General features: G+C 36.7%; 3 protein-coding genes across 8 annotated transcripts in view; 1 reads left to right on the plus strand and 2 right to left on the minus strand.

Moving 5' to 3' along the window:
* Nucleotides 1-1394, minus strand: part of ClC-a (chloride channel protein 2) — a 34286-nt gene extending 32892 nt beyond the window's left edge. Inside the window, exon 1 of one of the 3 annotated variants that reach the window (XM_018451196.1) lies at nt 1159-1394. The gene's annotated coding sequence lies outside the window, so the exon portion shown is untranslated. Of the gene's footprint in view, nt 1-809 lie in introns of all 3 variants that reach the window. The other 2 variants (XM_018451195.1, XM_018451193.1) reach the window with 2 other exon arrangements.
* Nucleotides 1395-4030: 2636 nt separating this feature from the next.
* Nucleotides 4031-8054, minus strand: Syb (Vesicle-associated membrane protein synaptobrevin). Of its 3 annotated transcripts, none has more exons than XM_018451078.1 (3): nt 7944-8054; nt 4490-4806; nt 4031-4397 (listed from the first exon to the last, which is right to left on the minus strand). In XM_018451078.1, exons 2-3 carry the CDS (start codon nt 4800-4802, stop codon nt 4345-4347), a joined length of 366 nt encoding a protein of 121 aa, XP_018306580.1. In that variant the 5' UTR covers nt 4803-4806; nt 7944-8054; the 3' UTR covers nt 4031-4344. The 3 variants fall into 3 exon arrangements, with proteins under 3 accessions (XP_018306580.1, XP_018306578.1, XP_018306577.1); XM_018451076.1 differs by lacking the exon at nt 7944-8054 and adding an exon at nt 5256-5426; XM_018451075.1 differs by lacking the exon at nt 7944-8054 and adding an exon at nt 5068-5158.
* Nucleotides 8055-8968: 914 nt separating this feature from the next.
* Nucleotides 8969-21721, plus strand: nSyb (neuronal Synaptobrevin). 2 transcript variants are annotated; one of them, XM_018451283.1, is made up of 6 exons: nt 8969-9040; nt 15338-15555; nt 16660-16739; nt 16827-16878; nt 17774-17832; nt 20714-21721. In XM_018451283.1, coding segments are annotated over exons 1-5 (366 nt in total). In that variant the 5' UTR covers nt 8969-9038; the 3' UTR covers nt 17788-17832; nt 20714-21721. The 2 variants fall into 2 exon arrangements, with proteins under 2 accessions (XP_018306785.1, XP_018306784.1); XM_018451282.1 differs by lacking the exon at nt 17774-17832.
* The last annotated feature ends 1302 nt before the right edge of the window (nt 21722-23023 follow it).

The following is a 23023-nucleotide window of genomic DNA, read 5'->3' on the forward strand; positions in this document are numbered from 1 at the left end:
TTAACATAAGAATTGTCAATTATTAGTCGGATTACGGAATTCGTGTTATGGTACAGAACACGAATGGTAGAAATCAGTTGTTGGAGCAGCAATTCGCTTATACGTTCTTCACCTCAATAGCTTCCAATCGACACCGTTAACTTCGTAAGTTACTCCGAATTTACTGCACCGATAAAATCACATTTCAGATAATGATCTTGTCACTTGCGAGTATTTCGTTAAATTATTAATTCATACACATTTTCGAATTATTAACCACGCGACGAAAAATGTCAAATCCAATTGAATCTCTCACGCATGCAAGATTTAAATCACGAAGACGACGCGGTTTTGAAGAAAACGCGCGAAAAGTGCTACAACGATCACGTGGACATCGTCGCTAATTTTCGCAGCGCGAGAACAGCCGCGAGCAAAAGATAAAGAAAAGCTGAAAATATCGTCCAGTCACTGTGCAAACACCGGTCTGTGCAGCACGATCGGCCAGCAAACGCGACGAACTCGACTCGTGTCCCGACGACACGGACTATAAAATATCGAATCCAATGGTCGAACCTGCGTTTTTCGATCGACTCAAAACGTTATCGTCTTCGAACATACGAGATGGACTTTCAAACTAGTAAATATTGACGCCGAGGACGTTTTGCGAGCCAAATAAGCTCGTTACGATAGTGGCACGCGAATAACGTAACCCGACAGCGTTATCGCTCTGCGCAACGAAGTTAAAAATTTTCTACTTCACTTCCGAAGTTAAAAATCTTCTACTTCATTTCTGAACACTGAGAAAAATTTCTGGTTGAAAACGAACGAACCAGAAGATTACAGTTCTGATTATGTCAACTCAAGAATTCAACTAGAAAATGAGAGACTGTTCTTCCGTGAAGTATTTCGCGAAATTCTGTTTGGACGAAGATCTCAAAATGTGGACACTTTCAGACAGACGTATACGTGAAAATCGTTAAACTATCGAAATAATTAACACTCTTAAAAAACTCTTTCTCTGGGAGATGTTTTATTTAAAAAAATCCGTGTCTCTCTCCGAAATTACCGATTCGGAGCAGAGAAGATTAGGCAAAATTATCTTCCAAGACGTCGCCTGGAACTTCGAGTCGCTCGTATGAGGAAACGATAATATCACCCGGATCCGTGAACGTGGTTTACCTCGCGGAGTGCGGGGCTTTTCAGTCAAGGATCGTCGATCGTCGCGACTGCGGCGCGAAATCGCTTGTGACGGCGAGACGCAGCGAGCGCGCGCTTCGCGAGCGCCTCTGACTGCCCGGCTGGACGGTCGTGAGCCGACTGATAGGTGTATGAATGAAGCGGCCGAGATTTCAGTCACTCTCTATGTTTGCAGGAAATTCAAAATCCTACATCGGCGGCAAACGGCGACGGTGGCGAAGACGATAGTGGGTGTCGCCGCCGTCCGCTTCTTTTATACGATCGATTCCTCGGATTCGCGCCACGCTCGCTGACGTAAAATCGCGTAACGAGTTGCCGCGCTCTCGCACACTATCGCAGCAAAATTTCGACGCGGTTTTGCTGTTTGCGGGAAACACAGAGATCACGTGGATTTCGCGACTTTCGGGTGTCGACGAGGCATCGTGCGAGGGAAGAAACTTTATTGTACGATTTAAATCGCTAATTTTATTAGTTAATAATCTTATGTTCTTATTTTCTTAGAAATCATCTCTTTGAATTCTTCGGAGTGAAATTTCAATCTTTAAAAGTGTGAGATTTCATTATTTAGAGTGTCATTCATTCTAAAAGCTTTAGAGAGAATTTAAAAAAAAAATTAATTCTGCAATAAGCACCTCGCTTCGATCTTTTGCACCGCCATTGCCGATAAAATCATAAGCGATGGTTCACAAGATAGTACCAGATAGTACTGCAAATCATAACTACAGTATTATACTGTCAAACGTTTCTTCTATAAACACGACTGATAATATTAACGAAAGACTCGAGCGACGATAAGAATAAACATCATTCGTATCAACTTGAAAGCGGGAAAACGAGAGGATTGACATTTCCCCGTGAATGTTTAATTCGATGGAAAGAGCGTAATTTGACTTTATCAAAGACGATGCGAGAATCCCAACTTTAACGTATCTAATGAGTCAGGCTGTGGGCGATGACCTTTTCTTTTTCCACATGCCTTCGTCGTTTCGCTCGCACGCGATTTAAAACTCCAATAGTGCAAAAAGTATTTGAACAGGAGAGATATCTTTAAAAGAAATTTTACTTTTAAAAAGTAAACATTAATTTGCAATTTATTAAGAAAGCATAAAATAGATTGTATGTTTCTCTAAACAATTTTACCTAAAAATATGTGTAATAATTAAAACATTATCTTAAAAATGAGCGAAAATAAAATTTTTTTATGTAGACAAAAAGTATTCGTATAGTCGAAAAATTTAGTTTTTAAAATTATGAACATGCAATCTGTTTTTTTACGTTAAGACAGGATGTACTCATTGTATAAAATTGCTAATTAATATTTATTTTCTGTAGATCGGGTTTTTTTAAATAAAAATTTCGTTTGAGTACGTTTTGCATTCACTGTAGTGAACGTTATACATACAAAATATGAGTGATCGGCCTTGACCGTCGCGAATTCGCCGAACGATTCGCGAATATATGTTGATTGAGACGAGAGAACGATATTAATTGACCATCAAAGGGACACGATAATTTTGCCTTTCACATAACGTTTTCGAGGTCGTCGACGACACTTCCGATCGCGATCAGATGATTGAAAAGATAAATAGTAAGAATGTAAGCCGATAGCGATCGATCACGCTCTGCTTCCTTTGTTATGAAGATATCTCAATTCTCAGATTATTTCTGTGTATATCGAGTTATTTTAACGCGATACATATAAATCTACATGAAATATTAATGCGCGTTTTCACCAAGATAGATTACACCAAGTTTGCTCGCCATAGTTTCCACCAAGAACCCCCAAAATAGATCAACTTTAATCTTGCCTCAACTTATTATTCGTCTTTTTCTAATCTTGAGAATCAGATTACTTTTATTTTCAACGACGTCGTACTGTTAATAAGAAGAACTTATATCTTATATATAAATTAATTTGAAATGTTATTAAAATTAATTTAAGTTGGTAGAAACAAGTATCTATAAACTAAATTAATAACATTTCAAATTAATTTATATATAAGATATATAAGCTTCTTATCAACAGTATACGATGTTTGAAAATAAATAATGATCTGATTTTACTTAATGTGACAGCGAATATGTTACGATCATACATATGTATTATGTAGAATATATAAGTTTTGCATAATTTATATGATAGTGAAAAGAACCGAATACTTCTTTGTATTCGTACGAACTGTGCTACTTTGGTATCCGTTCATTAAAGGTTTACCCCCCTTCTATACATACGCACGCTTATCGTGCACCTGCATCGAGTGTAATTTTTTTCTGTATCTTATAATGCAATTGACGCCGTCTCGCATTTGATTAAACAAACCTTCTCCTTCCTCCATAAGAACGACCCTGAATTTTTGAACTTTAGCAACGCAGAAATTGCTTATAGACGAATATGTATAACATTTCGCTCTAATGAAATCGACATTGTTTCGAACCGCGGAGCGGAAGGCGTCGAGGCATAAATATTTATGAGTGACCGATATTTTCTAGACATGTAATCGATGTAAAATCCGAAGGGGAATCCACAGTAAAAATATGCGGTTTGCGGATCATCGTTGTTGTTCAGCGCGGTACCCGTTTTTATGCTGAGAAACGTGAAGTGACTCATACAATATTCTTAACTACTCCAAGACAATTTGACATGGTGCTGTCGGAGAAGGAAATTATGACAATTGCGTAGGATATAATTACTTTATAAAAAGAACTGCAATTTCGCTCGGTCTATTTTCAATTACGTGTGATGGAACGGATGGCAGGAGGCTGGAAGAGAATCGAGATATTAAGAGAACTCGCTTGGAAAGAGTACAAACATTATATATATTATATATAATTCATATAATATAATAAGCATTGCTGTAACAAGATTAACATTATAAGAATATCCCAGTATTTATTTTATTTTCTTTAAAAAAAGGAAGGCCACTCGTATTAATACTGGTTGTTAGTCTAATAATCATGTGGACTCCAATATAATAATAAGTCTCAAAAATATGTTCTCTTTGTTCCCAATTTTTGTGCGGATGACATTACAAACGTATAATTCACATTCGCGCTTCATCTAGATCCTAGCAGTTCCCCTTGTACGTACTTTATCAAATATATAACTTATCCTAAGAGAGAAGATGGTTGTTCGGTACGACACCGTGTCTTTCCTTTGGTACAACGCTATCATTTTGGAGCATTATCAGAGTTGTCTGAAGACGAACTTGGCACAACCGAAGCTATCACAGAAATGAAGAAAAAAAAACAAATGTTACTATGCAGTGATCAAAGGCGTTAACGCCAGATTCGTAAGTCTGTGTCGTGTACTCACCAATAATGATGATTAAAATTATAACACATATGATGCCAAGGATAAGCATCATTTTCAGATTCTTCCACCAGTACTTTCGTTTCAATTTGCCAGCATGTTGTTCGAATTGCGTTGCACCCTGTTGTAAGGCATCTGCGCGGTTTTCGAGTTCCGAGAGCTTCTGATCTCGCTCCAGCACTTTCTCCACGTTAACCTTCATTATACCTACGACTTCATCTACAGTGGCCTGAGTCTGCTGTAGTTTCTTGCTTGCACCCGCTTGCTGGACGTTGTGTGGTCCGCCCATTTCTCCTCCTGCACCGCCACCCTCCATAGTCCTGAAAAAATGACAAGGACTCCTTCTGACTAACCTGTTCCACACCAACACTATCTCTGCGCGAACGTTTTGTCAATTTACGACCATCACATCCATAAGATCTCAGATAGAATAAAATAAAATAATATGAAGAATACGAATCCCTTTGCAACAAATTCCAGAGAAATCAACAAAATAAATAATCCAACAGGTACACGCCCATAACCTCAAAAATCATGCATATGTTTCTGAACAAACTCTATTTATACGTTTATCAACCTACGTAATAGTCATCGCTCAGTCTTGTTAATAAACAAAGAGGACCTGCATACGCAAACATGAAAATACGATGGAAATACGATTACGAAAAATAACAAATGACAAGTTTAATCGTCAGCATTACATCGATGATCTCGCTACAATGATCTCGATATCGCGTAATATGGTACACTTGTTTTGTTTCTTACTCACCTATAAATATGTCAAATGCACGGACAATCGAGGCTAATTAAATCTGCAAGGCACGATGATATCTCGCAAATTATTTGCGATGACGGCTACCAGTTTACAACAACAGCGGATGACACGGATCAAAGATGGCGATAATTATGACGTCACGGTTATTATAACGTGTTCAGGCATTTACCAAAAAAGGAATAGCAAAAAGGCACATTATTGTGTCTACTCGATCGAGAATCGCTTTTCTCGATTTTATATACCGTTAATACAATTTAATATTTATTAATCAATTATAATATCTCGTGGACTGTCGTCATTGATGGTTTGTCAAAATAGTGTCTACCTACGCCATCTAAAAGCGGCAATGCGATTTATCTTGTCGGTAAAAACGGTAGTCTGCCGAACTCGACGATACATCGAGTCTTGTTCGCGTTGCTTGAAATCCTCAAAAATTTTTGCACTTCAAATGAGATAGTTGTTTATAATTCGGGCATTAAAGCGAGAAAAAGCGAAGATGCTGAGTCCAAAAAGTGCAAGGAACGTGAACAGATCTACACAGTGTCAACATTACGTAGCAATAATTAATGTATAATGGTGTATAGTTATTATAAAAAAAAATGAATCTGAATGGAGTAATTAAATCACATTTATTATTAATCGTATTTATAATGATTAATGGAGTTAAGCTATTTATGACGATTCAACGTGCGATTTATTATTGCTAAAAAAATTTATATACGAATATTTAACACACTCTTGTTATTCTCATATTTCAAAAATTTTATAATGTACATTTAAAATATACAATTAAAATATATATTTTAAATTTTCGAAATATGAAAATAACAAGCATACGTATTAAATTTTCGTATAAATTTAACAATATTGCTTGCTTGTTGTATATTTAAAATATATGTTATAATATATTGTAAAATATATTTAAAATATATGAGAATTGCAAGCGTAATTAAACATTTTAAATATACAATTATAATGTATATTTCAAATGTACTGTTTAAACTTTATAGTATATTTAAAATATTCTCCCTCGTAAAGATACATTCAGATCGAGCGAATGATAAAGCACGAATGAACATGAATCAATATTCTGCGATGAAACAAGTTTTTATTAAAACAAGTCATTTATTCTGCTCAGTCTAGATCCATCACATATTTACGTATATAGATCGATACTAAACAAAAGGATACTGAACAAAAAAGCATTTTAAACAGTATTTATTTCTATTAATAACGTTAAATTGAATTGAGGCTGAACTGTACATTTTAAAAAATTTACTTGCATGATATTCTAAGCATCCATGCTTTCGTCGATCAAAAAGTAAAGTTAATAATGCTAATATATACATAATAACTTTATCGTATGTACAAATTTAATATCTTATAAGACCAACATGTACACATGCAAAAGATATGTGCAACAGACAAAATATTTTAGCAACAATACTGTTGCTATAAAATCTGATGATAGTAGAATAATGTAAAAAAAATAAAATAGCACAAAAGACAGTAAGAAAAACGAGATTTTGTGAAGAGTATATATAATGAACTATGAAAGGTACGATATGATAAATCAAGCAGCTTGGAATGAAGACAACAAAAAGGAGACTTTTAATATTTGTTGATAACATTCATCGAATGTTAAAATATTTGATGGCAATATTAAAAAAAAAAGGTTGATTCGGAATTTTATGGATCTAATAGCGACTCAACAAATAAGTTGAAACGTTATTTATTGTAATTTTGACGTCAAAATGACAAAAAATAATTTTAGCTTTCCAGATAGAATACAAAGTTATAATTAAGTCATAATAGTATCATAAAACGTCATCATGACGTCATTTGATATTAAAATAAACTTACAAGAACAAATGAGGTCGCGATGATATCCTTATAATTTTATTACGACTTCTGTGTTTTACTTCGCAACACACAATAAAAGTCGATAAAAAATCAAAATGACTTAATTTTTTTATTACTACTATCAATAAACAGTCAAATTTTATGACTAAAAATTATAATTTTGACTTTTATAACTTTTATAAATCAAAATAAAATCATTTTAACTTTCTCGTGACTTGGTGTGTTTCTTATGTTGAGTTGTTTGTTGGGAATGTTTGAAGTATGCGAAATGAAAATCAAGAATGTTATGTCGCAACAGTGAAATCGATTCGATTCTCCTTAAAATATGTTGTTAAACACAAAATCTAAAAAATACATGTTTTTTTATATCGATCCAATCTTAGATTTAAGGGATGAAACAATCCCTCAAAGTTAACGCTTATGCATATTTAATTCCTATCAATTATCAGTGAAACGATGAGATGTACAAAAAAATGTTTTAGACAAAATTTTTATGGTTTTTTTAATATACTTTATAATTGTGTCTTTAGATTTTTCGAAAATCAAATATTTTGAAAAATTCTATATTCATTAATTTTAAGAGATTGTTCCACCTTAAATCTAAGAGTGGGTTGATATAAAAAAAATACGTGTCTTTGTGTTTAACAACATTTAACAACATTGCAAGGAGAATCGAGTCGGTTTCGAACAGTTTTGACGGGCTTTTTGTCAGTCGAACTCAGTCTCGAAAATTGCTACGTCTAAACATCGCAATAACGACGCAAGTAGCCGTTTCTCGCTGAAGAAAGTGAAAGCTTCGTCTCGCAAAACCCTACTTACCACTACGAGCTGCCATAATCGGTCGTACGAGTAGTAACGCAAAAGCATCTCCGACGCCATGCTGTCGTTCACCGTGACACCGACATGACTCACAACGAACATCGCGACGATGGCATAAATAAAACATCTTGCGGATGCCTGTGCGCGTATTCGTACCGCGTCGTTACAGGAACGTATGCAAGGAGACAAGGTTCCAACTTGCGGGGTGCGATCCAATCGTATTCAACCCTCAATGCAACGACCAACGCGAAATTAAATACTATTGCTATCCACGATGAATCTATCAAATGCACAAAACAGTCTCGACATTTAAATCTACTTTGCCGTGTAGAAGCAAGAATTCCACAATTATTCCACTCTCGTTGGAACGCGATTGCTTCCATTGTCCTCTCACAAAAAGTGAAAACGAACAAGACCGCACAATTAAACAGATCAGTTTTTCTTGCTTTTTACGTGCGTTTCGAGTAGAACAATTTCGGACTATTTATCGAAGTAAAACGGAGCCGAGGAAACGCGGGTGGCACCCGATGCTCTCGGAAACGTTCCTGACGGTCGTGTAGGGTGTGTTCGCGCATGGGGGTTGCGAGGCGACATCGCGACCATTTATCGACCAAAGTCAGGCGCACGTGCGCAATCGGCGAGGTTGGCGTGTCGTCCGTCGACCCTGCAGTCTCGAGAGATCGACTCTCCGTGTGATCACCGTGCTTTCGAAAGCACTTTCCCCGCGTTGGCCGATCCCCAGGTGTCTCACCCGGGAAATCGATCTATTGCGCGATCGAGGGTGCTTTCACGAGCGGTCGAGGCGTAGAAAAACGTGAATAAAACGCTTCGCGACGAATGCGGAGATGAAAATCAAAGTTCGAAGGTGAACCATCGAGATATATCGCTCGGTCGCACGCGTGCGCGACGATATCGCACGGCGGCGTGCCTCCTGGAAATTTTATCAATACCGCAGCGGCCATCTAGTCTTGCTGGCAGTCGCTCGCGAAAAGTTACGCGCCGAACGCCGAACGACCGACCGGGGGTGTCGCCGAGCAAGCCGATCGACAAATCGACCGGAACAGAAAGAGCCCGAGGCGATCGACTACTAGCAGCATGTGAGTACACGTGATAATAATACGAGCTACGAACGTTCGCATTCCGAAGGAGACTGCGAACGAGACCCCTGGTAGAAATCCGAAGGTCCTCCGCGAAGACATTGCGAGGATGAAGTTTCTACCATTCGACCCGCGATGTCGATAAATCGTAGACGGAAAACAGCGAGTCTTTCTTTCAGCCAGTTTCGACGAACGAATAGTCTCTAAAGACGACATAATTGTGAAATCGTGCTAAACGGAGTAATTAAGGTGATGCACTTTGTGTTAGACTTCGCGTTGCGGTACACCGAGTGCAATTTCCGGATGCGCTACCTACTGAAACATACTCATTGACGAAGTCTCGCGATTATCAGGGATAACCGAGCGTTATAAAGATCAAAATCGGGATGATGATATATTTCTAGCTTCGCGCTTGTACGATGATACAAATGGCGATTGTGTCGTGGAGCTGCATCGAGAGTGAATTCCGTAGCCATTCCGTAAACGAGTCGAAAGCATTAACGTAATTGTGTCTCTTTAAGGGGGAGCCTCTACACACAAGGCTGTGACGCATAACTAGATCAATGAGTGATTAGAGTAGAACGGTGACTATATTCCGTGCTCTATCGCGCTCGGCCGCGATTCAGCCGCGAAAAGCAGTTCAACGAGAAGGTGCGGCGATCGATGGAATTTTGCGGGTATGAATGCGCAAAACCGCATAAGAATCGCGTAAGGAGCCCGCGACGACTCGATGAAGAGGGCGAGAATCGCTGTTGCTGCGGCGGCGTTAGTAAGATGGGTTTTAAGACGCAATTGCCGCGGCTTGTCGCCGCCAATCGATTCTCCTCGCACGACCCGCGTCCGTCCGCGGCAGAATTTCCGATAGAGTGCAACGGAGCTCGCGATGCCCGACACCGTATATCTACTTTCAAGAGAAATTAATCGAAACGCAGCCTACAACTGCCGCGATTCTTCGAACTTCTCGAGGGATGCACCATAATGTACTGACCTCATCCGACGCGAATCTTTTATCTAAAGAGTAGAATAAGTGGTGGAAAAAGTATTGACGAAACGGACACGTCGCGTGAGAATTTTTCCGTATTTCTATCGTTTATGTTACTTCACTGAGAGCAAAAAAATGGTTGCAATTATCATAATTTAATTATAATTTATAGTCATTTTTTGGGACAACTATATATTTATAGTTGTTTTAACCATGCAAATATACTCAATTGTGCTGTTAATAATAATTATACGCACTGCTGGTAAATTTTTAATTTGTTTAAGTACATTCTATATAATCGGCTTTCCAAATCAAAATAATAATTCAAGGAGCGTATAAACCAACGCGAGATATTAATGCAATAGTCTATTTTTCATATATAACTATAACATAATGATGTACGTTTCGACCTTAGATTACGTCATCTTCAGTATCAGAACAAAATTATAAACTATCTATTTTTAGTCTTACATATGAAAATCTTATATATGCAAAATAGACTATTGCACTAATATCTTGCATTAGCTTTTATGCTCCTTAAATTATTATTTTTTAAATATATTTTTTTTTTATTGTTATCATATAAATAGTAAGTGAATTTAAGAAAATGATTATATTCGCTATAATTACGATTGCATTTACTAGATAAAAATTTTTATTTTATTTATTATTTTAATATATCTTGATTTTTTATTATATTAATATTTTAAATTATCATAATTTATAGTATAACTTTTTCATATTTGAAAAAATTACATACGTGATTATTATTACTAACATTACAACAATAATAACCATAAAAATGGAGCTGCTAACCATAATTATTTTACTATACAATTATAGTCACGAATACCAAATACTTTTTTCTTAGTGTTCGTGTTTCAAACTCGTCATTGACTTGTGTTAATTATTTTACATTCTGATGGATCATTTATACGTTTATTTATTTATTTGTTAATGACGGTAATAAAGAAAACTAGACACGGTAATCGAATAGTATATAGCACGATAGAACTACTTTAATTAATCTCGCTTCTGAACGCAGACTGTTATAGCTCTCTATTTCTCTTTCTAACTTTTCTCATTATGACCTTTCGCATCCGGTTTCCAGCCACCCAGCTCGATTATACGCAATACTCATTCAGCCAATCGTAGGCGTATTTATCGTTATCATCTGCTCGAATATTTCGCGATCTTGGACGATCTCAATAGAGGGGTGACTCAAGTAGAATGATTTAACTGTCGTCTATCGTTACGACGCCTACACGTCGTTGGCAAGTAACTATGGATCTTTCGAAGGACACGTGATAATTTCGAGTCGCTTTACAGTCGCAATGCGAATTGCGGGGGAGATTGAAACGCGATATCGAGCGCGTTATCGAACCTATTTTATCCGGCGAATTTCTTTGTTTGTTGAACAATTGCGATTAAAGTAATCGCGATCGACGCGATCATGATTAATTATCGCGCGTTTCTTTGCGCATTTTGCGACGTGATCGTCGAGTACCTAATTGTGATCATATACGTACGCATATATATATGTATAGTCGAGATCAATCGCGCGAAACGCGGTGCACTGCTAGTACATGTCGGCTCGCAGTTTCTATATTTAGTGATGAGCACATTTACGGCAATGTTCTACGGCTTTGCTAGACGGAAAGGTGCGCGTTCGTAACTTACACACGCGTTGCAATCCGGGTGGCGAACAATGAACCGTTCGCCGGATTGTTCGATCAGAGACGACGGTATGAATCCTCGGAGCGGTGGCGAACTACAATGTACCGACTACAATTTTGTCCTTGGAAAGTTCCGATTTAATGGACTATATAGAGAACTACTACTTCCTTTTAACACTTCCTGAATTATTGAAAAACTACTGGTAATAAAATTTTTGTACCGAATTAATATCTCACATAAACTCGACGATTTTTAAAATAAGTAATTTATGATAAAAATTTGCTATGTTAATTTCATGCATTTTGCACTTTATATATGTTACTTTCATTATTTATTTTAAATTTCTTACAAGTATAAATTTTTTGTCTCTAACGGTACTGAATGAATTTCTCATCAAAAGAGTACAAATAAAAAGCAAAGTATAAAAAAATGTTAAGCTTACTGTTCTACGCAGTATAATGCAAATCCCATAAATATCCACCGTTCAGCGCGAGTTATACTAATCTAATAACAAGAATGAAGCAATATCCGCGATCGATGTATTAATCCCATTATGTATCCTATTTTACGTCATGGGGTGAATATTTCTCGGCATTTGCGCACACAATTCATAGCTACGGCGATCGGATAATATTTCGATACATGTCAAACAGCTATATTGTAAAATAAACAGTAACAACAGAAATTTTTATATTACATCAGAAAACATTTCAATAAATAAAAAAATTTATTCGTATTTTTAGAAACAAATCCTTTTATCAATCTTGCGATAAGTAAATATATTGAAACAATCAACAATAACAGGAGAAATTTTCGAACCGTGACGAAAAAGTATTCGACAATGAGCAACCAAATTGCAATGGAAATATCGCAAACATTCAAACGCAATAATGATATAATTACGCAATTTAGAATAATTACTAAATACAATTGGTATAATTACTCAGTTTTAATTGAGTTAAAAATAGACAGATAGATAAGAGAATATAACAGTATGAATTGCTGATTGTATCAATTATTCTGTTTATAATTCGACTAAAACGTATTACTGGAATTGCGTCGAAATTTCGCGACAGATGCCGGACGACGGCGACCGAATATTCCGACGTTGCGTTCGACATCTCAATGGGAACGATATGGAGGAGAAGCACGTACGACTCTCCTGTATGTTAAACTATTCCCACCGACGGTATTCGAATAGGCGATCGATCGTCTGTTGCCACTCGGTCGTTCGATCGCTAGGCCAAAAATAAAACCCGCAACCCGTTGCCGACCGCTTTTCAATCCGCCATCGCGCGTAACCGGCATTTTTCCAAATCGTAGCATCGTAACTACGAACACGTACCACTCGTAATCTTCGTGATTTACGTCACGTGTAAATCCGCCGCAACAAGACATTTATACATATAGATAAGCACGGAGCTTCCTCTGCAAGAATTAATATAGATCCATCGATTTTATTACGATGTGATTACGTAATTTTTTCCTAATTTTATTTAGCCAATTAATAAATAGCTTACAACAATTCTTATCCTTATCGACCGTATTGTTGATATAAATTACAGCTTTTGTTCTTGTCGACGATCATTTAATTGATATAAAGAATACATTTAATGAAGATTTTATATGATGAAGAATATGGGATAATGGCATGTCGGAACAGGAATGGAAGATTTAATTATCCCGGTACATAAGTTGTTGAGTAATTAAATTGGCATTGCTCGAAGCAGTACCGCAAAAGGTCTCGCTCTGTCTCTTTACGAAAGGTCAAATAGCTTGTCGGAAATCCCATAGAAAAGAGATTTACAGAACGATCTGCATATCCATAACGTATACATGATTTTCCACCCAAGCATTTCCATATATAGTAGATGAAAAGGTCTGTGCGTCTAATCCTATTTAAAATAGCTTTACACAATAAAGGATGTTTCAAATTAATGCGAGATGTACGAGAAAAACATCTCCTTGAACAGTTAAATATTTTCAACGATTAATCAAAAGTATCCTAAATATTCCAAGTAACGACACATGCAAATCCATAATATATACATTAATTTCCCACCCTAAATATTTCTATATAAAGTAGATAAAGAGATCCGTGCATCTAATCCTGTTTAAAATGGTCTTAGGCCGGAATCAGACTACGCATTGAAGATTGAGAATGAAGATTGAAAAATTCAAATTTGACCAATCGAAACGAAAGGAGCTAAAATTTCTTTGTCCTTATTGGTCAAATTTCAATCTTCAATCTTCAACCTCAATCTTCAATGCATCTGTAGTTTGATTCCGGCCTTACACAATAAAGAGTATTGTTACAAAGTGTTTTTTTTTCTTATAAGTAATGTTTAAAATAAACACGATATGTAAGAAAAAGAAACATCTTAAATATTTTCGATTAATCAAAAGTATCATAAAGATTTAGCAAACGCATGTCTTCATCCAAGATCTTAAATGCTAATAAAGTCGTTTACAACGAACGATCGCGATCGTTTGACTTCAAATATTTGCGTGTAGGTGCACGTGCGTTCTGAATTACAATCTCCTGGGGTCACACGAGTAGCCGACATTATCAATGACCTTTTCTCTTTCCGTATCCGCTTATCCAACAAACACGTTTTAATCGTGAATGCGATGTGCCCAGGGAATGTACTTGCATCATTGTCGTGTCGTTGAATCTTTTTAAGAAACAAGTTGGAGGGAAAACGCATTGTCGAAGTAATACGCATCAAATTTTTGCTACTAAACGGTACAAATGGCGAAATCGTGTCATGAACTTTACCCTTTCGCGATGCTTTCCACCCGCGGCTCGATATGGGGAAAACCTCACGCAGCATCCAGCACCATAGGGCAACGATGGCATATAATTCCCAGCTTGCGCATTCCGGGATGAGCGACACCCACCCGCGTGTTTATTTCACTTTTAAAAGCTATCGAGGAGAGACACACGCGCGTACAGAGGGGATATACAAATAAATCCCACGCCGTGCGCAAACCGCAAAATACAAGCGTATCGATGATAAATACGCGTATTTGATAAATATACAGTTTCGACGGCGTGTTATACGGGTGGCCTAAAGATATTCACCTCTATCGGCCTTTATTTATCACAATATTCAATTTTCGAAAACATATTGACACGAGATACCGCACCAAGAAAAAAATTATTAAATTAATCGAAATTCTAGTTGAAAATTGATGAATCAGAATTTTCTGGTTAATACTCGTTTCTATCAACGTACAATAGTTTAAATCTGGATTCAACTAACTTTTCATCTTTTCCTAATTCTAAGAATTAGAATAAGATAAAGAATAAATTGAACCAAGATTAAGATTAATCTACATTGGTATAGAAATGAACATAAATCTACTAGAATTCTAGTTGAGATAATCAAAATTCTGATTGATATAATCAGAATCTTTAACTTCGTCATTTTTCTCAGCGTATGATTATTCTATTTTATTTTTTGTTTTATTATTATTGGGGGCATTAAATTTTGTCGATGTTATACCAACATTCCCGCGGGAAATGGTATATTCGTAAAGGATCGCGTATGTTTAACGTCCGATTGTATCGTAATAATACATTGAACGTGATAACGCTAATTGTCATCTTCTCGAAATCTTGTCTTTGTTCGCAGGGCTACGGAGGGTGGTTTAGCACCGGATGCAGCTGCAGGTGCAGGCGCCGGCACCGACGGCATCGTCGGTGGCCCCAGAACGCCCCAGCAAATTGCCTCGCAGAAGCGGCTGCAGGCGACGCAAGCGCAAGTTGACGAAGTCGTCGACATCATGAAGACAAATGTGGAAAAAGTCCTCGAGCGCGATCAAAAGCTCTCCGAGCTCGACGATCGAGCAGGTGAGATCCACTTTTCACGCAGCCAAAAATTCTGCGTTAAAAAAATCGACGGAGCTCGTTTTGATCAAAGTTGAAAATTTTTATTTAATCTTAGTCAACACTTAATCCCCTAAATTAGATTCTATTTTGCTAAATTGTGTGTACTTTATTTTATAATTATGCATATTGCTTCATTGTGCACACTGTACTTGCTCGCACGCGCGCGCTCATTAACACTGATGTAGTCATTAATTATTATATATGTCACTTGATTGTTCTGCTTTTACGTCAGGTACTTACTTATTCATGGTGAATATCATTTGTTGCACGTCGAGAAATTAATTAATGCCTTGGAAGAGCTTAGAAGAGCGAAAATATATGTCGCTGTATCTTCACATAAAAGAATATCATCCAAACTTTTAAAATGATGTCACGAATTGTATTGTATGCATATCACGACGCAATATTATATTATTATTCACGACCAATGTGTCGCTATGCTGAATAGAAGGGCTAAACAGAAAATACGGTCGTGGGAAAACTATACACCTTCCATTCATGGTATCGTGGCAATAAAGTAGTCCGACCCTGCGCGTCTGACTACACGTTGATATCGATTACTGTGACACGCTCGAATCGATGCTACGTTATGTGGCTAATGAATGTCGATCTTTTATGCAATTCGCACGTACTTTTATTATTGGTGTAAATATATACCTATTTTCGCACTAATAAATTACATTATTTTATACTCTCACTAAATGTTTGTGCATTCTTTTTCTTCTCAAATGAAGTTGCACTGAAAAAAATGTACTAAATTTAATCGTATTTTTTTTTAACAATATTAACTGTAAATAAATATTTATACTCAATAAAAAAAATGATAGTTAAATCAAATGGTTCCTGTACCAAATAAATATACATTTTATAGTTTATATTTAATAAATATTTAGTTAATATTGCCCAAATAAATATTTATTAAAATTTTTTTTTTCACTATACGTTGCCCTTATCGATTATTAATATTAGAAAACAGTTCTTATTTCGAGAATTCTTTTTTCTCGAAGTTATACGTAGACATATCTGAGATAAATCAGATGACACCTACATAATTGGCTTTTGCAGATGCACTTCAACAAGGAGCGTCACAATTTGAACAACAAGCAGGAAAATTGAAGAGAAAGTTCTGGCTACAGAATCTAAAGGTGAGTGTCAAATTTCATAAAAAAAAATATTTATGGCAATACTCAGAATATTAATAATAATTTTTCGGTTTGTTTTTTTTTTAACAGATGATGATCATTATGGGTGTAATCGGACTCATCGTACTGGCCATCATTGTCGGTAAGTGTTTCACTGATTCACTAACGTTTAACAGTTGTCGACACTGCCACTGTAACTGTTTAAATGTTCTGTGCCATCTCGTCGGTGTATATCTCGTCCCAATTTCGAGCGACTAATTCAGCGTTACTTCCTTGTTTTCATCATCCATTTGGACACGGTGAAAATGTCGACCGTTTATTTATAAATAAAAATCAATATTTCGAAATTAATATTTATATTTAGAAATTAATATTTATTTTCAAATTCGTATTCGATGCTGATAAATATAGATTTTTATTGGATAAACTGCCGTTTAGAGTTTATAGCTTTGACGGTGATCATTACATTACATTGAATCAGTCGTTCTCATCTAATGTCTCTTTGTCGATCTATACCCTTTGTGCTAAGGAAACATCTACTACGTACAGACGATTATGTTTGCACGATGCGAAATACGACGCGATGTGAAGTGAAATGTCCACGGATTTGCATAGCTTTTGAGAAATCCTTTCGGAGAGATCTCTTGAAGCTTCTCGAAGAAATGTGCCGAAACGAACTGTTTATCGTGCTTTGCCTGAAAATTACGTTGACTACTTGGCCTCATAATTCATCTTCACAAAACTTTACGAAAAATATCATACTCGCGAGCATCTTTTTTCTCTATATTACAGAATTCTTACTTCAAATTTTACAAAAAGTTCTACATATTTCCTAGCAATATCATTCTGCTGCATTTTATAACCGCGATAAATGAGAGTACATTACTTTTTTTGCAAGAACACGTCTTTATCGCAAGGAATATGAAATGCGCGAGAGACGCCACTATGTAGCGTGATCTGTCGGAAAAAGTGTCTTCCTTTTTTTCATTCATCATCTAACACGTGTGAAATGTATGTATTTCTCTTTTCCCGTCTAGCGAACTTCATGTAGGCGCGCTGATTGGTGGAAGAGATTTGTGTGTGAGTGAGTCTGAAGGTAGAAAGCAAAACAATTGCGATATTGCGTATCGTTGTTGTTTCTCACCCCGTTTCTCTTTTTTACTTGTGTCGTAGAAAATGTATATCTGAACCCGTACGTTTCTCCAATTCCATTTTCGTTGTTTATCGTCCGACACGTAAAAACTCCCCTCGTCCTGATATTTCAAAATTGTCTTTAATTTTGACAAATCACAAGTGCTGCCAGTTTTATAAAGAATTCACCGGATATTTTTTTCTTAAAAAAATAATAACGACTTCAATTGTTAACATTATTCTTATTCTCATAGACGTATTTTGTAATAAACTGTGATTATATTAATTACGATAATTGTGATATACAATTATCGTATTACTACTATAACATTTCATTATTATGATAGTTTTTTTTCCATTGGTTTTGTAAAAAAACGTGCAAGTGCATCCGCGCTTTTATAAAACTGGCATTTTTAGTCGATGTTTATGTATATTATGTCTGCCTGTGATAGGAACTTGCTCTATCTGTTGTTACGTGTATTCCCTATGTAAGAACTCTCCATCACTGCCCAGTGTCGTTGCATATTTATGAACTACTGATTTAATTGGGAAGCGTTCCAATTAAGAATCGCCGTGGCGGTACACCGCGAGCCTTCATAAATCTCCGACGACATCCTTCCTGACTTCCTTCTCTTATCACAACACAGCGTACAAGACAACATTAAGTGTAAACAGTATGTAAAAGTTGCCGTCGTGTATCTTCTCGCTAGGAACTTTCTCAGCATTTGGTCCGACGTTTTGAGTGTCTCTTTAAAATCCACAAGACGGAAAAAGCGACGCACGAGAAAAAATCACTTTATATATAATAATTTTAACAGTTTTAATGTCAGATATTTGTCACAACGGTGTTGACTAAAGCCCACTTTAGACGATCTATAATTCGCGTCAGATTTCCAAATAGAACTGTTCTGATATCTATATTAAATTGTTTTTTTTTTTAAATTAGATGGCTTATAAAATTATAAGACTATTATCTTGAATTTTAATACGAATTATAGATCGTGAACCTTAAATGTATTGCGTAAATTAATTTTGAAACAAACTATCGGTTTCTTTAATGAATACCGATAAATTTTTAAAAAGGAATGTTTGCCAAGACACAATCATACCTCACCCTTTGTGTGTATTACGACTGTAATCGTTGTTATGTGTCTGTCTGTACTTTTCGCTGGTATCCTCTTTCTGAAGTTGGTCCCAGGCAATGATTTTCAAATTTCTGGTGGTCAATTAATAAAGAAAAAGATACCGAAAAAGTGTTATATGCACGTGAAACAGGCTGAACATACAGCTTTAAACACTGCGATTCGCGAATTCTGCGGTGGCAATAAAGAAACGATACAAAATACCACCCAGAAATGAAAACACAAGAAATGAAAAACACCACAACGATAAACGACAACATCAACAACAAGCACAATATCGACAACAGTAAGAATTATCAAACAACTACAACTACAACAAAGTTTCTGTTTAATCCTATTCTACTCTTCGGTACGGTAAGCTATGATTTTATTGTTGCACCCGATATTCTATCTTTTTCTCTCTTCTTACGCCAAAATGCAATTTAAATCTTCTTCAATTAGCACTTTCTCTTACATTTCTTTATTTCATTTATTTACTCATCTTTATGTATATTGAAAAAAAATCCTGTACGAGTGTATAATAATTTGCGTTGATATTTTGTAAAATATATTTTTATGTCTCATAATTAAACATAAAGGTGATATATTCCATTTATATATAAATATATTTTAATTCAAATCTCTATACATTTAATAATTTAATTTTTAATTTTGCATTCATATATATATTATATATACGAGATTAATTATAATATTATATCAATTTATTTTATTTTTTGCATACAGTAAATTCGTATTACATTCTGCATGTTTCTCTTTTTCTCTCTCTCTCTCTTTCTCTCCCATCATTCATCCTCTACTTTTCTCTTAAATAACATTCTTAGTACAGCGCGAAACTCATACACTGTATATATTGTCAGGATATGCATATTTTAATAATCTTATACATTCCAATATTATAAAGACGAATCATAGCAAAAGTTTCTGGGACGATCTTCGCGTATCGTGCTTGACCTCTTATTGCGGAGCATGTGCCATCGATTTAATTATTTATCCCTCGATTGAAAGCCGATGTCGGCATAGCGTTGCATGGCTTGTACATTATGTGGAATGTGCCAAAAGCTTCTAACGCGAACAATTTCAGCCAGAAATTCGGCCAGAATTTCCAGTGAACTGCGGCGAATTTTGTCGCGTACAATATAATAAAAGGAAAAAAGACAGACGGAACTTCTGGCAAAAAGCGAAACTTTATATATATCTTGCCATTAATTATTTTCGCAGGGGAAAGTTTATGTATCGTGTGTATCGAGTGGCCTCTGTATATACGCATTTACGCTTCTGTAACTACAATACTTGCATGCAATTCTTCCTTATCCTTACGGCTAATGGATTGTTATATGCTTTAAGTTCCAAACGTCAGTGAGTTTAATTTATCAAACGCATCGTCGTGGATATAATGGCGTGAATAAAACAATATTTTTCATTGAGAACATTTCAAAACTACTAAAACGTATAAACTTATATTCTTTATAATCTTGATCTTGATATACACTAAATTTAAACGCTTGTCCACGACGAGTGCGATCCGCCATGAGTCTCCGCATGCGAAAGATGGCGAAATAAAGAGGAAGGAAGTAAAAAAAGGTGGAGAACGGAAAGAAACAAATTAAAAAAATCGAAGAGACAAAGACTAAAAGCAACATGGGGCGAATCATTGCCGTCCCTTATTCATTGGAGGAGAACAAATGTTATTATTGTTTTCAGCGAGCGTCACCGGCGGCAGCAATACGCAAAATTGAACGCGAGAGTAAGAGCTAAAAGTAAAATAACGTAACAACTACAGCAACAATAAAAAGAGAGATAAAAGGAGAAGAGGAGGAACAAGAAAGAGAAGAGAAGGAAGAAACGGCGGCTGAGAAATTTCCGAAGAGGAGATGGTTTCTGGAGGGATAGATCTCGCAAGATGGAAATTGTGATGAGCCGTTGACGAGCTCTGCCGGAGTTCTCCGCGAACGTAATCGTCGGATCGATCGCGCGCGGGAATCAAGGAAATCAATCGATCGATCGTCGGCCTTGGGATTCATCGTGGGAGAGGAGGAAGGATGACCGGAAGCGGATGATCGGAAGCAGGAAACGTTGATCCGAGCGGGAACAACGAAGAGAGCCGTCGCGACGACCACGGAACTTTCCTGTTACCCTTCGTAGCGTTTTTTTTTTCCTTTTCCGGATCGAGTAGAGGAAGTCGAGGGGACCACGCCGAACCGGCACGGTCTCCATATCTCGCATGGACGAAGGTCGCGCACGACAATTAACACGTGCGAAATTCCGCTGATTTCTCAATCTTTATTTCGTTGCGTTATTACTTTAGATTATTGTTTAATGTAATTGACGTATAATTTCATTGTTACCACGCTCTTTTCGCAACAGTGCGTTGTTTGAGGAACGTTAATTCATATCTTAAGTTTCGGCGAATGCGAAATTGAAAATACACAGATCTTAATGGATTAAGTCTTAGATCTATCTTATGTCTTACAATTAGTCTAAGTCGGAGATTTTGTTAGACAAGCGGAATTGAAACTGATCCTATTAAAATCTCATGACTAAACGCAGCTGATTGATAAGACGAGATATGTACATCGCGCTTTCCTTCGTCCATCTTCGTTAATTAAGATTGTCCGAAAAAAGTTAGAAAAGAAGAGAAATACAGAAATAAATGATTATTGTATACAAAGAAGCGGCAAGTTCATGAAAAGAGAGAGAAAATTCGTTATAGCAGCGATACATAATACTTAAATATATAGGAAATATATATATATAAATATATATATATGTATAGAAAGAAAAAGATAAAGACAGACAGGGTGTCTGTAAAAACCTCCATCATGTAAAACCTCTCCGACGAAGGCGGTTGCTGTAGTACATACGTGATGCGTTCACGATGTATATCGAGACATTTACTTTATAGACATAAATGTAAATCACGCAAACTGTAAATAATATATCATTTGTCTCTCACGCGCCATTTATCGGATTCAATCCGCTCCAATTATATATTGAGAAGAGTCACTTGTGTCCTTTAATTTGTCTTGCATCTTGCTTTTCGCTTTCCGCGAATTGTAATGGAAAAGTTAATCGATGGATAGGGAGGGACGGAATAGGAGGGAGAGAAGAAAACGAAAAAGAAATAATAGTGACAATCGCCTGCCTTCGTCGAAGACGGCGATCAACGTTTTCGAGCAACCTGTGTACAGTAAATCTAAGAAATAATAAAGAATGGGAAAGAAAAGAGAAGAAGTGGAAAAAGGGAGAGGAGACGAAGGGGGTGGAAAAAAGATACGTCTTGTTGTAGGGAGGCGCAGCAGCTAAAGTAACGTTTTATGGCTTTAAAGATGAATTATCTACAAGATGTTATGTATACATGTTAATAATAATGATTACGATGACGATAATAATGGTAATATTAATAATAATTATAATAAAAACGACGGAGGAGGTTGCTTTGCCCGCTTTGCGGATGCGATCGCGCCGAGAAAGAGAGGAACTCTTGTCATTTCGATTCGAGGATACCCGAGGGTAAGGCTCCATCCCCGATCACCCTCTTATTGTTCATCCGCGAGATAAGACGTTAGCGACAAGGGTATATTGCGCCCGACACGCCGATTCGTCGACGAAGATCGTCGTCGATCTCCGACGATCCTATCCGGGTCCCTTCCTTCTTCCGTTCGATCCTTACTGATTTCGGTACTGCTGCTGTGCTGCTGATTCAGCAATAATCTCGAGAGACGAAACCATCGTCCGCGATCCTCCGCAATTATTCCTCCCTTCGATCCCGTCCCGACGCGCGATATTTGTGGATATGCCTGCAGGCGCCATTCCGTCGCGACTTTCGGACGCGACAAAGTTCACCGAGAGAGAGAGAGAGAGAGAGAGAGAGAGAGAGAGAGAGAGAGAGAGAGAGAGAAGAGCGAGAGAAGAGCTTTTCATCGAGTCGATCGGCAGAATACGATCGACTTTGCTTTCGTTCGTGCTGGAATTCACTTTAGGGAAAATTTTAGGAAGCGAGATTTATGACAA

The sequence above is a fragment of the Mycetomoellerius zeteki genome, unplaced genomic scaffold, assembly GCF_001594055.1.
Source record: "Mycetomoellerius zeteki isolate Tzet28-1 unplaced genomic scaffold, Tzet1.0 scaffold31, whole genome shotgun sequence".
Classification (NCBI taxonomy): Eukaryota; Metazoa; Arthropoda; class Insecta; order Hymenoptera; family Formicidae; genus Mycetomoellerius; species Mycetomoellerius zeteki.